Here is a 16776-nt window from a genome sequence, read left to right as displayed (position 1 = left end):
ATCAAATCAGTTAATTAAGATCACTAAACATTCACTATATAGCGCAGACTCAAAGGAATAAGAAGTATTTTTAAATCTCGGGGTGTAAAATATCCCAGTTTACAAAGGGAGAGTTAACAAACAATAATATAGGCAAGATGGCGCCACTATCTGTGGCTATGCAAACAAACTAATAATATGCAAACTAATGCTGATGCTCCAGTTGTAAAAAGGACCATAATTTTTAGAGGCTCCTTTTTCCTTGTTTCCCATTTAATTAAACATTTAATATCCTATTGAAAATGTCAAAGTATGACCATTCCATCAAAAATGTAATATTCATAACTACCGTGTCTAATAGTTTGATAAATCGTTATCTAAAATTTTGAAATTTATGATTCCTTTTTATTTTATTTTTGAGATGTTTGGTCTTAAATATAATTATACTTATGACAAAAAATAACTTTTAAAAGTAATGTTGCATACATGTAACTTAAATTATATAGACTATTAGGGTCAAATTTATCGATTAAGGATAAACACATTTTTAGAAATGGTCATACAGGATAGTGACTACGTTTTGATTTTCAATGATATTGTAATGAAAAAGTTTACATATTAATTAATTGTAATTTTTAATTGATAAAATTGAATTATATTGTTAATATTCTTTGGCCAATTAATAATTAATTAAGAAATATTTAAAATCACTGAATTTAATCGGACTATCATTATATTGCTCTAGTCCTACTCTAGGCACACAATTCAAGTACCCTCAAATTAAATTAACAAACTAATTGATTAATTCATATGGATTCCTTTTTTGACGAGTTTACTAAATATATTTAAGAAAACTTAAAAAAATTTAGTGTTTTTTCCCTAATAATTGTAATTATCGTTAGTAAAATTGTAAATATAGAGACCTTGATCCAAATTATTTTTTTTATGGGTGGTAAAAAAAAACAATAACCAATCAATGGGTCGATTTCGGTATTATCAGCAACGTAATAGAAAATTAGCATATCAATGAAAAATTTAAGATATTCTATTTTACAATTTTTCACCTAGAAATACCATTATATAATATATTTAACTTAACAATTAGTCGTAATAAGAATGGGAAATCGATATCTGAATTTTCTATTCCGACTTATCTTTTTCAATATTTGAATTGCAGTTAAATAATAAGAACCGTTTTACTGTATGCAGAGTCTATTGTAATGAGGATTTTAGGACAATTCAAAACGAGGAAAAAGCAGGAGATGACTTATGATAATATTGAATTAAGAACCTTGCTATCATCATCCGTCTATTATATGATTTTGGAGATGGAAAATGATAGACTTTTATAAAGCCTTCCACATATAAAATAGCAGGTACATGATCAAAATTATAAATTTATGAAAATTTATATTTTTTTATAATTTTATAAAGCAGTAAAACAAAATTACACCAAATATTAGATGGAATTTTTTTAATAGAGATGTTATCTCCACAATGAACTATCAAACAATAAAAACATCAGCATTTTTATTTCGTTTTGCGATTTTTTACCACAGAAGAACAAAAATTGAAAAATAAATTTAATTTAGAAAAAAAAAATTATAAACTTTTGTTCATTCTTTTAAAATAGTTTTATTATCAAAGTGCTAAATTTGAGGAATGAAAATCCATTTAAAAGTTTTTTAAGCATTTTTTAATGAAGTTAGTTTATATTAAAATAAAATCAATTTGAGATTCGATAAATAATTGAATTTGGAATTGCAAAATAATATTTTATTTTTTTCAAAAGTCGTATGACTTGATTTTACCTGAGTGCATGTTTCATTGCATTCTGTTTCATTATCGAAATTATTTTTATTTCCACCACAGCCTGAATAAATGAACTTTTCACACTTCCGTGTGTGAGTGTTGAAAAAGTATTTATCGATTTGGTCATGGCAGTACCCAATATTTTTTTCTAATCGACAAACCTAAGAGCAAAATTGGATACAAGTAATATTGTTACAAGTGTTATATTTGTTTTCCTTTCAATTGTTAAGTTTGGCTTAAATAAGTAGTTATAAACTCCTATTTCCTTTATTTTTGAAGTACTTCAATTGTTAATCATTTAAAATGTTAATAAGAAAAATTAACGATTTCTCTATTAATACTCAGAATAGTTTTAAAGTTTTTTTAAGGGTGAATGTAATTCAATTTCTTGTTTAACGAATGTGATACGATATTAAAATTACTTTTTTTATTAATTGTTATTCTGATAACATAATATAAATATATCAACCCCAAAGAAATATGTTCCTAAACCAACGACGACAATTTTTATCACAATAAAATTGAGGAAAAAAAATCTAGATTTTTTGGATTTCAAGTAATATTAAGTAGTATTTTTAATTAGTTCCTAAAGTTTCCTGATAACAACAAGCCAAGTGCAAAAACATATTAACTGGTAGACCATTAAAAAAAATGTCTAATAACTTTTTAAGTATAAAATAATCGTTGGATTAACAATGAATGTATGTCATTTTTTCCAAATTTAAATTTATTTTGAGTGGGTATTAAAAGAAGCGGTTCTGACTAAATTTTACTTATATAAACAAGAGAGGTTTATAATTTTCATTTACAAAGCATGTATTCTTTAGAATGAATACTAGTTTTTGATCAACAAATTATATCTATAGGAAAATATTATCAAGGTTAGATATGTTGTTACCTGTCAGTAGTAATGATTTTTTCAAAATTGATATTTGAATTCTTCGACAAATAATAATCAATGTTCATAAACAAACTATTGATTAATCTTGTGGAAACACTGCAGATTTTACTTAAAATAGCAAAAAAACCATTGTCACAATGATACATTTGCAACCAAAAAAATCGATTTTTTTTTCAAATTTATATTCCAAAAATAAAGGTTTTTTTTCAATGTAGCATCTCATATATCAAATTAAGGTTTTAAATTATAGTTAAATCAGTATTGACCCAAATTTATAAATAAAAGATTGAGCTGTATCTATAAATTACGTAAATAAACTTCTTGATTTGTGTTCAAGATTCTGTTTGTGCTAAATCATAACGTATATCTTTGATGATTCTACTTTTTTCGAGCAATTAAAAAAAAGTGACATACCATATTCAATGTTGTGGTTGTATTGGTCCTTAAAATCTACTATAAAATCAGCGTTGTCTCACGCCCAGCCCAGTCTTGTTTCTGTTATCCATCGTTATAAAAAGTCATATATTTTAAAGCGCCCTCTACAAGGTGTAATTTTCACTAATATTATAGTAGGTATCTTATTTTACCAGTGGAATTAGTACAGTAAAACTTTGAGTATCTTAAACACACTTTAATATATTGCCATCAATCTTAATTTATAGCTTATTAAGATCTAAATTAAGTTTCTTAAAATGATAGAAAACTGATTTATGATGACATTACTAATAGTAAATATCTATGATGAAGTCAATTATCAAAGATTATTCTTGATTTAGGCCTAGTTAGAGTGTAAATTAGTTATTGAAACGATATAAGACTGATTTATGATGGCATCACTAATAAATATATATGATGACTATCATTTTTCCTATAGATTATTCTTATTTTAGGCATAATGAAAGTCTAAATGAGATTTATTGAAACTATAGAAAAGTCATTGATATATATTGTACTATAGGACAGCTTTTATGTCCAATTTGGACACATCCTTAAAAATTAGGACGGATTGTGAAAATGTATGGAGTGATAAATCCCTATTAAATATGTAAATGATAAATTGCCAAACCACTTTAAGCCAAACTTAACCGCATTTACCTTTATCGGACGCTCTGCGCTCCCTCCACATAAGGAATTACATTTTTTATAAGAATTAAAGTTATTAGTATTTCCACCACATCCAGTATAGATAAATTGAACACATCGCCCCAGATTAGTGTCAAAGTAATATCTTTCTAAATAAGAATTACAGTAACCCACTTCCCTTCCTAAATAACAGCCCTAAGTAGATACAATAACGTTTATATGAGTACCTATTAAAATATAATTAGTTTGTCCTTGGTCTTTTCATTACATACATGAGTGGCCAAACTTTTCATTGAAAGTGTCCATTAAAAAAAATATATTAAGTTACAAGAAGGAGTGCCGGCATTTTTTCTGAGTAATTAAGTGTCGACAAATAGACAAAAATAGCCACACTTTCTTTAATAATATTGATATGTTCTGCCATTTTCTTTTTTAATATGACAGGCTGAGCTTTATCTAAATACACTCGTTGCTGCATTACTATTTAGATAATAAGTGCATACTCAAAAATGAGGCACCGATAAACATACGAAATTGGTTTTATTTCTATAGATATTTGGATAATAGTAAAAAGATGCCTAAATTTAAAATTTATAAGAGAAAAACAATTGATTTTTTACAACTGTGACCTCAAATGTTTTACAAAGGACAAAAAATTAAAAATAAACACCCTGGAGCACACAATCACTTGTATTGGGGTCCGATCTGGAAATACTAGACTGGTTTTGGCCTATTATAATTTGCATTAATTTTGTTTTGAATCAGTATCATAGTTAAAACAGTCTTTATCTGTTCTCATAATAAAAAAAGATCTTTCTCTTTAGAAACGGAAATTTCGGTATACAATTTTAACTTAGGTCCACAGTTTGAACTTCAGTATATGAATATCGTTCTAAAAACTTCTGTATCAGACCTAGTATCAACGCTAACAATACTCCTGAGGACAAAATCGACTACAAAGAGCACAGTCTTTTCTCTGCAAAGCAAAATATCCCGCAGATAAAACTTTCTACAGAAAAATAGTGATGTTGGACCAAAAACTAGTCATTATTTAATCCAACTTTTGGTAGAATGACTAAATGATATTTAAGATCATGTAAATTATAAACAAACGAGGTTAAAATTCAAGCCTCTCCATAACACATTTGCTAAAATAATTATTCAGGGCTAATAAAAATTGCTAATATCATGTAGAGATTTAATTAAGAAATACCCCATTTATCCCATTAGAGTAATATATTTAAAATATGTCTTTTTAAATCTGAATCATGGGAAGGGGAGAATTCTATAAACGATATATAGGGTCAATTTAGAAGAGAATAGGGGACACTTGTACAGCTCTTAAATGGGATATACAATGATTTATTTATTTTTGACCATAAAAAACACAATTGTTTTATAAAAACAGCCACATTAAAAAAAATGTTTTCTAAAAAACACGTCAATTAATAAAAATCCTCTTAATTTGTTAAGAAAATGCCTTAAAAAGTAAAAAAAAGTTTGACATTTAAAAAATCCAAAACATTATGTAAGAACAACATTTCAAAAATGATTTTTTTGGTGGACTAAAAATCAGTATTTCCTGATCAATATTCAGCATGCAGTTCGTTCCTCACCTCTGGATAAGGATATATTAAAAATATCTTTTTAATCTCCATTTAAATAATTACATTGTATCTAAGCTATGCACATTGAAAGCCACAGTGTATTGGAGCCCTTAATTTTATTTTTACCAAAATTTGATGCAAATTCTTTGATCATTGTTTTTCAAATCAAAAAATCGTCGAACACGCAAAATACTTCGTTATGCCTCTCACCAAAAAACTAAACATATTACATATGTAGCTGAAATATTGAAAATTAGTTCGTGGCGAGTGTACTAAAATAAAAAAAATCGAACATAACAAATCATGGATTACTATACTGTATGGATGATCATTATCTACGCAACCTCTGAAGATCACCTTTTCAGTTAGTTATTGAAAGGATATTATTCATTACCATTGTGATACTTAGGACTTTTAATAATGTCATTAATTACATGTGTGTGACTCGTAAAAAGTAAAGGAATCAGTTTCTGAATATAAGCAAGCCTTTGGGAGTCCTTATTTCTTCCTCTAATCACAAGGCGGATAAGTATCTAGTTCATTGTCGTCATATGGGATTCAAGATATCAAATTTTACTCCGAGACAGCAAGTGTATTTGCATATAGTGGCGGAGGATATCCACATTCTTAGGGAAGAACTTTAATGAGAGGAAGATGAAAAACACCAATCTGATCCCTCATTAATTCGGATGGGCCCTTTTGACCTTAAAATTCATCTAGGAGGGTTATAATAATCTATGTTGCTGGATTTATTTCAAGATCATTAGTACATGAGTTTTCCTAATTTACATACTACAATGTCAATATATATTATTATATCTACGATATCTTTATAAATGATTGAACACGTTGAGCTTTTCGAGGAAGAGTTATCACCATAAGCTTATGGAGATATATCATATTCCATTCAATTATATAGCCTTATAAAGTTATTGGGATTTACCGGTGGGTCAATGGATGGTTTTCCTCACCTCAAATGAAAAACCCTGTCAATGACACCTCCTGGGTTATTTTCCTTACCCCATTCAGTCCTTTGGCCAAGACTCCAAAACCTTTTAATACGCAAAGTTCACATGGCAACTCCTTTCGTTATTTCCTTTAATGTTGATCCTATCATTTACTTGGTATAAGCCTCATATCAATATATTTTATGAGCTTAATGATATAAATTCGATTTCAACTTTTTCTAATAGTATATAATTAAAACTTAAGGAAAAATGAAAAATCCAATGCTGAAGCTTATCAGATTATGGTATTTGTGAGCTCCTTAATTTGAAGTATTTTGTTAATATCATTATTACATTTCAGATTTAGTGTTTCTGAAATCTTCGTCTAAAATAATGGAGAATTGACTGGTCAATTTAATTGCTTTCTTGAACTTCATATAGTTATAAATTAACAATGACTTAACTTCATCAATATTTCAAGAAAGTTAGAAGTCGATTCAGAATCCAACTACTTTTAATTTGTATACTTATAAAATAAGTGTTCTGCTTAATCATGGAAGTATTATGAAGATTTAATTACGGAAATACATATTCATTCAGCAAACCGTGTTTGATAGGTTTGTCCGAACATATATAATATGTGCAAAATTCTTTGTCTTTGAAATGAAGGGAACAAATTAGTTTCTTTTTACTATTTACTTATTTTCTATCTAAAAATATTTCAAAAAGTTGATGGGTGAGGTCTTTTAAAATTTATTTTAAAAAATATTTGTAAAATATAATTTTTAAATAATTTTCCCAAAGCAAATATGTTGTTTCCAAGTTCAAATTCAAATACAAATTCATTACAGTAATTATATCTCCTGAATTTTTAATGTAGTTATTTCAAATAAGTTTAGTTTTTTAAGTACAATTCGATTGTATATTTGAGTGTAATTCTATTTATTACTAAATTAAGAGAAGTATCAAAATAGAATTAATAAGCATCTAATTTCGAGTTATGATAGATTTCCATTTTTGTAAAAGGTCTTGATTTTTGGTAGGAAATTGATGAAAGGAAGCTTATTTATACACTTTAAATTATAAATTTCAAACAACTTTTCCAAATTTAATAGATTGAACAACCCATGTTGATTGCATCTATATTTTTTTAATAAAAGATACTGTTTAATTTAGTATAAAGTGAATTTAGAAGATTTGTATGGATACTTATAGTCAGTTATATTTATATCGTTTATAAATATTGACATTAATTTTTTAAATCCAAAATATTTCAATGTAAGACTTGGTTAAAAATTCAAACACAACTATTTATTTACTTCATTATTCAATATATTTATGAAGGACTACTAATAATAGAAAAAGGTGAGCTTATGAGGTTTTGTTGACTTTTAAAATTTCTGTTCTTCCATATATCTAGTTATTCATGAAAAAATGTACCTTCCCTGCGAAATTTGAAAATTCACCTTAATTTTTTAATACACCTATTACGAAATAGGATGATTATGAAATAATATTTCCATATCTGGTGTGGAAAAGTTTACATTTTACCTATGATGTAAGGATATGAAATTGGACAGATAGAGGGTTAATGTCAAACTACTAATCAATAAGTCATTGAAATTTGTTTTTGTCTATATACAAGGTTCGTAAGCATAACTTGACAGGTTTTCGTTTTCTCATTATTATGAGGAGATTTTGTGATTATTTTTTTAACATTCCGTCTTTGGTCTTTCGTTCATAAAAATAATAATAATAAGCATAAAATAATTTAAAAAATCATTATTATTGAAAATAATTAAGTCGTTATAATTTATCCACAGCTACTTTTTGAGTCCACATTTCGCTTATGAATCCTGTATATATAAAAATTCAGGAATTCAGTTTGCTTAATTTTTTTAAATTATGTTCATTGTATGTATGGAGGTCAATTTTAATAATTTAATACAAAAAAGTTTTTTTTAAAATAAGGATAAAGTATAGTTTTTTTTAAAAATAAAGATGAAGTATAGATTTTCACAAAAGTACATGTTAATCAGCTATGGGTTAGCAATAAAACAGATAGAAATCGCATGGGTTTAGGTCCGGGCTGTTTGCAGGCCAAAAAACTGGGCTCCGAAAGTAAGGACATTTAGTGGCCAAGATATCCTGTACTTTTTGAGCAATATCCTGTTGGAAGGAGTCATTTCTTCCTTGGACAACTCCACCCATCCGGGAAATTTAAATTAAAAGTGAAAACCCAGAATCAATACAACGGCAAATTGTGACCGAATAAGGTTGTCCGGGCCTGCCAAAGCTACTTGCGCCATGTGGCTGAATTTATCAATGGAGGCCAATCTCATTATAAATAATTGAATGTCATTAGATGTAGGTTTTTATATAATGGAAATTTTATGTTTCTTCCCCATCAAGTTCATTCCTTATAAGCCTTTAAAAAAATTTCAATTTATTTGTAACATACCGTATTAGTATTTGAACCAGAGAAAACTGTAATCATTACGCTCGGTGACATGTTATTATAAAATATTTTTTATTTGTTAGATGGGTCTAAAGCTGAATCAATTTTTCTTTTTTTACAACAATTCGCAAGATTTTTTTTTTTTTTGTTTGCAAAGGAAGAGATGTTTCACTCAATATAGTCAAACTTATCAATTTACTGAATACTCCAATTCTATCTTATGGTCAGATAATGAAATGTCCTAATTTTCTAAATGAATATCCTTTTAGATTGAAGGAAGCACAAGTTGATGTTATTATAAATACGCAGAAATGTAATTTTGTTTTGTTTATAGAAATATGATAAATGGACGACTTATTATAAGATATGTTTATTATATTACACAATTTTTGATTCAATATAATTTATATTATATTAGATACTGAATACACAGCACCTTCCACGTTCAAAAAACTATTGAACTCTTTTTTTAAATTAGTTGAAAAATGTTGTGGGTTCAATTGACCCATCGTATAGAATGATAGAAATTTAATTTAAAAATTACATTTGAAATTTAGGTTTGTTTTTAATGATTTGAAAATGGGCATGTAAAATAAACTTGTTCTGAAACGACCAAGAACTATATTTTGTAATATACATGTATAAACTGTAAAGAGTGCATACGCAAAAATATAGAGTTATTTTTTTCATTATAACTAACAAAAAGTTTAAATGTAGTAATTATTATAACCATTTATCGGCTGTTTATCATGTAATTAAATATGTTACTTTTCTTTGTCAGTTTGGCAAACTGACAAATCTGCAAATGATATAATACTTGTTTTCTTCACTTTTATAATACATTTTGCTTTAAATACAATATCGTCTTCACTTTCTTTCAAATTTCGTTTTAATGGGCTGATTAAATAAGTCGTAATAAGCCTTTAAAACTCATATTATTAGACCATACATTTTTGCGTTTGCACCCACTAGAGATAAAAAGGTATTACCTCTTGCTTTTGAGGATCGTTTGCTTCGACAATAGGCTGTAATAAATATTTCATCATTAAAAATTAATTATCATTAGTAGAACTGAGAAAGATTACTGGAAATATGTACTTCCCGGATTGCAAAACTGTCTAGAAATAAAATAAATAAGTGCAATTGATTGATTTGTCATACAAATAAAGATATGTTACCTTTTGACTTATTGATTTAGCGCATATTCTATCACATCTAGACTGTGATAAAAAGTTATTTGGATTCCCGGCACATCCAGTATATATAAAGGATTCACATTTTGATATTATTGAGTTGTAAAAATATCTCTTCAATTCTTGGCTACAAGTTCCATAGGTTTTTTCAAATTTGCATGCCTATCAGTGTATGAAACTTTATAACCCAATTATAAAATTAGAATTAATACTTACAGTCTCCGGACTAATCTCCTTGGGCACCTATTGATAAAAAAAATAATTAATTTTTTTGCGTGCTATGTTTTATCAAATACATATATAGGTTCCAGTGACGAAATTGCCAAAACCAAACTCGTTAATTTTAAGGATTGCAAAAATGATAGACTGTTAATGACGATTGATGTCCTACATCTACTCAATCGTAAAAATTTCTTTAAGTCTCAATAATTTTGTGTGTTGTATAAAAATATGATCTGCCGTTAAAAAAGGAGGAACCAAAAATTAACTTTGCAAATAATTGTCCATTATAAGAATATTTAAGAGGAGAGGCACTTAGCTGTAATGCCGTTTTATTTTAGATTATATGTAAGCAAGTATGATAGAAAGGAATAAGAACAGGTTTAGGGATGTGCTCCTTGTCTGAGTAATTGTGAGTTATTTACCCAAAATTTTGGACTTGCAACTTGTACACACCATATATATATTATTGGGGAGAGGGGCTTCAGAAAATTTTGGATCTATGACTAAAGAATAAAAGTAATAATATCTTGCAGGTACCCACCATATACTTTTTCTTATTCGTATGCTTACGAGGATCTCAATTATTTTCAGATCCCTTGTTCATAAACTTGTTAAAGAAGCAAATAAATTTTATAGCAATGCTAAATTTATATTACCAGGCGAGCCTTTATTATTTAGTCTTCACTAATATACTAATTTTGGGAAGTTAAGAGTCTACAATGTCTCTATGCATGGGAGAAATAATTGTTAATTATATTCCTCGAGGCCTAGTCTTTTCCCCGATGGCGTTCTGGGACAATAACACTAAGTTATTTGTTACAAGACAAGATCCTCCGGCAGCCCAAAAAAAAGGGAATACACCCCCCCCCCCTGAGTCATTTTTTTAAATAGGACTTTATTGATCAAAATTATTTAATCTGTTACTCTAAGCATTCGTGAGGACATTGAAATTATACTTAATCTCTCTTTCTTTAGGAATTAAAGAATAATTATAATACTTTTTACAACTCTATCAATAATTATCCGTTTGATTCTTCTATTACCTACCTTTAAATAATAAGTTGTCAATTGAGGTTCCCCTAAAAATTGGCGTCTCCATCCTTCAAGTACTATACCCTAAGACAATAAGTCGGTTGTGTTATATATTCCTAATATTATTTGTCAAAAATAAGATTACCCAATCAATAGTTATTTGGCTTTTGTGTTGTCCGCCCTATCCAAAAATGAAAAAGAATATTTTGTATGCAGAAGAATCCAACATTCAAATTAATTCATTAACAATTTACCTTATTTCCACCATAATAAATTTTGTGCAACGATTCCTATGAGAAAAAATATATATAAATGCCGATAATTAATTTGTGTCATTCCACAACAAGCCGACAATGAAAAATTACTAATTTTTCTACAATATGTAAATACTATTTAATTATAAAAATACTTAAAATATGAGATCAATTAGTTCATTAAATTAATAAATTTCATATTGTGTGGTTTTGGTGTGGAATGAACCATTTCAGATTATACCACGGGTTTAAATTCAAATTGTATCAAATTATATTTGTGTTTAATAGAAGATATTTCCATTTATGTAATTTTGCTTAATTTTTCAGTTAATTTTTATATTCATGAGCTCAGTCATAAATTACTTAACGTCTGGATAGATACTAGACATGTAATCTCGGTAATAGAACCTTGCAAATACATAAATAATTATTCCATTAAATAAATAAAAAATCCGTAGAAGTGATTCATTATCAAATAGCGGATAGGAATTTATCCTATCGTCGATAAAAATCCCTCACTTGCGATTTAAGTAAGTAATCAAGGAGCTGTGGAACGATGAAAAATGTATCTGAAAATTTCATTTTTTGAGAGTTAAATTTCCAAATATGATTAAATTTGGTTAATGAAAGATCTAATTTTTGATATAGAATTTCCTTTTATTCCTTTCAGATCTAACTTTTAATCCAGTTTTACTTATTATATTGGCAGTTATTTGTAGTTCATCAGATTTCTATAGGAGAAGATCGTCTCTTGATAAACCTTTTTTTTATATAGAATACTTTATATTAATTAATTAGCTAGTTTGTGTTTCACCTCAACGATAATTAAAATAATCAATCTAATTAAAACAGTATTGGTTATAATCGAGAGATTGTGTGATTTTACAGGTGGAAAGATTATCTCGACGTTAAGTAACTCATGGTTTAGTATATTGAAAGTATTTTGAAGGTAGGGCATTGACAATGGTCAGACCTCAACCAAAAGAAAAATATATATGTAATATTAGTATCAACTTAAAATTATTATAACCCTAAAAGTGTCCTATGTATAATACATATACATACATTAGGAATCCAATTTTAAGTAGTGAAGGTCTAATTTCACAATTTTTCTTAGTCTTACCCCTCAACTTTTTTATGTGTTTAAATCATGGTATTAAATAAAAAAAGTTAAACTTTTAACATTTAAGTGTTTCTTTCATAAAATTGTTAAATTTACAATTTCAAGAGCTCTGTACAATTTGTAAATATGAATAAATATGGAACAAACTTTATATTTCTTCATTTTTAACCAAAAATAATATTTTTGAACAATGTCTCCCAACATTTTGAAACTAACAAACTTAAAAACCAGTTCACTGTACTTAATATATGTAAATATTTTTTGAATCATTCAATACTGTGGAGAAAATGAGAATTTGGTCCCTTGCCGATTTTGTAAGTATATTCACAGAAAAAGAGAAAAACGGTCTATAATTTTAATGGTAGGTCTATTTTAAAAGTGAGAGACATTATATGAATACAAAAAAGTGTTTGGAGGAAGAAACATACTGAGTTTAACTCAAAGAAAATCATCCTCATTGTCAACCATGGGTTAGAAATATAATACTTTAGAAGTGCTTTTTGCTAAAGGGATTGGGCAACAATCTCCTTCCCTCAGAGTAGGGCACTGGGTCGTGTAATGGGTATCCAAAACCATAAAGCAAGTGGAGTACCCTGGCCAGTCTGCAGACTTCAACCACATAAAAAAACTTTATCAGTTGTCAAACTTACAAAACCAACAAGGGATCAAAAACATATTTCCTCCATTGTAAATAATGCAGCCCTAAATGTACATTTTTTAAATATGTCCCTAAAGTCTGGTAAAGAATTAAAATATACTAGTATATAGAAAGAGGCGTTTAGATATACGCAATATTAGTTGTCCTAAAGCAACTTAGCAACCGATGTTTTCATTATTCGTGGTGATTGATGTGACAAGACTGTTAGAATAAAGCAACGAAACGTCGTTTGAGAGTTGTTCTCATTAATCGAGAAGGAAAATGGGCATGGCATAGTTATTCTCTAATTGAGTTCAAAGAGAAAGTCTTTGGTATAGAAAGAGATAGTTGAAAAAAAGAATAATATATATTAAGTAAAATATCTTAACCCTCTTACAAAAGAGTTTCTATTTCAACTTTTTCTGTATGTGATTTGTCACAATTTTATATAGGTAAAAATTGTATACTTACCAAATAAGGAAGAAGCTCCACCATTGATTTTTCCCCCTAATAAAAGAGAATAATATAAGTTGATCAAAATGCATTAGATGACTGATTTAAGTGAATAAAAATATTGTTGAAAAATAATAAAATAGTTTGTATAATAATAATAAATTTTCATATTTGCTGAAACCTTCATCTCTGTTAAGTTTTCAGTACATCCTTTTAGAGATTATTGATCCCTTGAAGATACCTACAAGATCAATCTATCAATTAAGGACGTTGGCATGGGGAGGGGAGGGGGATTTATGTATAATAATCGAACAAAAAAGTATTTCTGTAAATTATGTTCACTCATTCAAACTACTTCAATCAAAAAAAAAATAGGGATGTGTTTTTCAGAGTACGAGCAGAATAAAACTGTAATGTTGCTCTACAAATATCCCATCCATAACAATAACAATGATGGGATACAAATGATGGAAATATTGCTCTCACGAACATTTTCAACCTTAGAGAATTGAAGGTGATGTTTTGTTACCCCCAAAACATCCACCCCCACCGCCTCTTTCCTCCAAGTATCTATAGGGAGGGATAATTAATAAGAGCACAAATATCTTGAAAGTTCCGAACATATTCATCTTTTTTGCAAAATGGACACATGTCAGGATTTTGATAATTTCCACATTTATAATTATTTCCAATTACTTTTTTATAATATAAATTCCTGTTGCTTAGATTACTTTAACTCATTCGTAGCAAGAAAGAAATTCAGAATTTATGAATAGTTAATATTTGATGGAAAGTGTACAGGAAAATTTATTCTAAGATATTGACAAATGTTATTTACTTCATTTTTGTGTTGTAAGGAAATTCACTTTCCAGCTTGGATCAGATTGTATCTGGTCAAAAATTCTGGAATCTCGATATCATTTTCAACAACATATATTTGGCGGAATATTTTTTTTTAAATAGATTCACGCAACACATTTTGACACATAACTTATTGTCTATTCACGTCGAGATTTTTTATTTAGTTGTAATCTCAACTGTTAGAGGGAAAAGAAAAATTAAAAATAAAATATATGTTAGCCAGACTTTTGTATTTTTCTTCTTGTCAACTAATAATTATTATTTATTAATTATTATATACATTAAATATATAATTTTATCAATAATATAATCAATTACTGAGTATGAAATTACACTAGTTCTAAACAGCAGCCCCTGACTAATATAACTTAATATAAACATCCAAATCCTATGTAATATCGTTTGTGTGTTCAAAATATCTAGAGGCAGCTGCATTAAATCATTTAAGTGTCACCGACTCATGAAAGTTAATAAAAACAGCTGAAAGGGAAATACACTACATCTTTGTATATGTAAAAAAGCGAACCGTGAATATAGACAAGATATTTTTTTGAGTGGTTTATATTCGACGGAAGAATCTGTAAGAAATATTGTACGCACAACCTACTTATATACAGACTTTGTTTCCTCATCAACAATTATTTAAAAAATATATATTTAACAGGTTGTTACTTTTAAAGTATATCGTAACTTCTTCTCCGAAATAAAACAGAAAAATGAACAATGTCAGTAATTAGCCACTTATTTCCAACTATGGAACTTTTTTTCTTATATAATTCTTGGGAATTATTCACTGCTAACAAGAGTCCATTCTTTCTTATTCTACCAATCAAAGTTCAGAACAATAACTAGAAGAAACGAAGCAAAAGAATCCATATCCGACAAAACAAAATACCCTTTATATTTTGTGTTAGCGAGGTAACGCCATGATATGGTAAAAATTAAAATCAAACTACCCATGTACTACAATTCTAGAATATGTTCTAATAGATTAATGTATCGAATATGTTTTACAGATTCTTCCGTAAAATCATACATTTATTTCAAATAATTGTATGAATAGTTTATACAGCCTAATTGAAAAATCGTATTTTATAATATTAAAAAAAATCAAGTCTAAGTACATTGAAAATAAATTTAGCACTTACCTCGCTATTTTTACCAGTATCCTTGTCTTCCAACTGAATAGTAATTAAAAAAATATTAGAGGGCCATTAAAAACATGTTGCATAAATAATGGTCATCCACCCAAATTTAAAAAAATAATTAGGCTATAAAACATAGTAATTACATAACATCTAATTCAGAGTGTCCCAAAAAAAGATCAAAAATTTTTTATAATTAATAATTTTTCACATAATCTATTTAAGCTACACAACTTAATTCATCATGTTGCTCTTGCATGTACACCTATACGTCGAGAAGCAAATTGGGAGCATTTTGGGTATGTTAAAAAAATTAATATGTTAACCCTGACTATTTGAATACCATTAGGGAGAAGAGCAGCTCAGCTGTCATGCCGTTTTATTAGACCAGCTCCAAGCTGCCGTGATGAAGGGGAATAAATAAGATATAGGGGATGTCTAATAAATAAATGTATATAGCAATGATTTGTTTTGTATGATTTTTTGTATGCAGTTGAAAAGGAAGTTCACTCTTCAACATTTAAAACCGCCCAGCTAAAAAATGGACCATCCATCACTATGAATATTTGTATAATATTGAACCGGACCAATATACAATTATTCAGAGCTGGAAAGTGTACTAATTTTTTGATTCCATATCCATACAATTAGACTATGTTGTTCAGTATAGCTACCTCCGAACTATTTTTTCAGATTATGGTTTCGTACCACGTATATCTGTAACTCCGTAACGTACCAAATTATTTATGACGAATCAAAGACATTCTGGTAATAAATATTCAGAAATACCTCAAATAACAAGGCTCCAGGGTCTCAGAGCTGCGCGACAGAGCACTGGCTGGATGAGAAGAACGTTTTTTGCGTAGTCCTCTATGTACACATGATTCTCAGGAGTATTTTTCCCCATGGAAATTGGATTTTTTTTTAAATCCATACGTACAAGAACTAAAACTAATTTAGTTCAATTTGATTTTACAGCCCTACTTAATAGATAATTAAAGATTGGTAATAAGTGCTTGCATGCGCCAAAGGCAGATTGAAAAGCGTAGGAGTAAAAACCCATTAAGGC

At 28.2% G+C, this 16776-nt stretch overlaps 1 protein-coding gene across 1 annotated transcript in view; it reads right to left on the bottom strand.

The window, feature by feature from the left end:
* LOC121116675 (papilin) overlaps nt 1–16776 on the bottom strand; it is a 63006-nt gene that overhangs the window by 3068 nt on the left and 43162 nt on the right. Inside the window, exons 33-43 of the mRNA XM_071888051.1 lie at nt 15711–15743; nt 13720–13755; nt 11489–11524; nt 11380–11415; nt 11250–11318; nt 10197–10223; nt 9966–10142; nt 9873–9905; nt 9777–9812; nt 3788–3970; nt 1791–1952 (exon numbers count right to left, since the gene is read on the bottom strand). Of these exons, the coding sequence (XP_071744152.1) occupies nt 1791–1952; nt 3788–3970; nt 9777–9812; nt 9873–9905; nt 9966–10142; nt 10197–10223; nt 11250–11318; nt 11380–11415; nt 11489–11524; nt 13720–13755; nt 15711–15743 (828 nt within the window). The remainder of the gene's footprint in view (nt 1–1790; nt 1953–3787; nt 3971–9776; nt 9813–9872; nt 9906–9965; nt 10143–10196; nt 10224–11249; nt 11319–11379; nt 11416–11488; nt 11525–13719; nt 13756–15710; nt 15744–16776) is intronic.

This window comes from Lepeophtheirus salmonis, chromosome 4, assembly GCF_016086655.4.
Source record: "Lepeophtheirus salmonis chromosome 4, UVic_Lsal_1.4, whole genome shotgun sequence".
NCBI classification, from domain to species: domain Eukaryota; kingdom Metazoa; phylum Arthropoda; class Copepoda; order Siphonostomatoida; family Caligidae; genus Lepeophtheirus; species Lepeophtheirus salmonis.
Note: the sequence above shows the minus strand (reverse complement) of the source record. Positions and strands in the feature narration are given on the sequence as shown.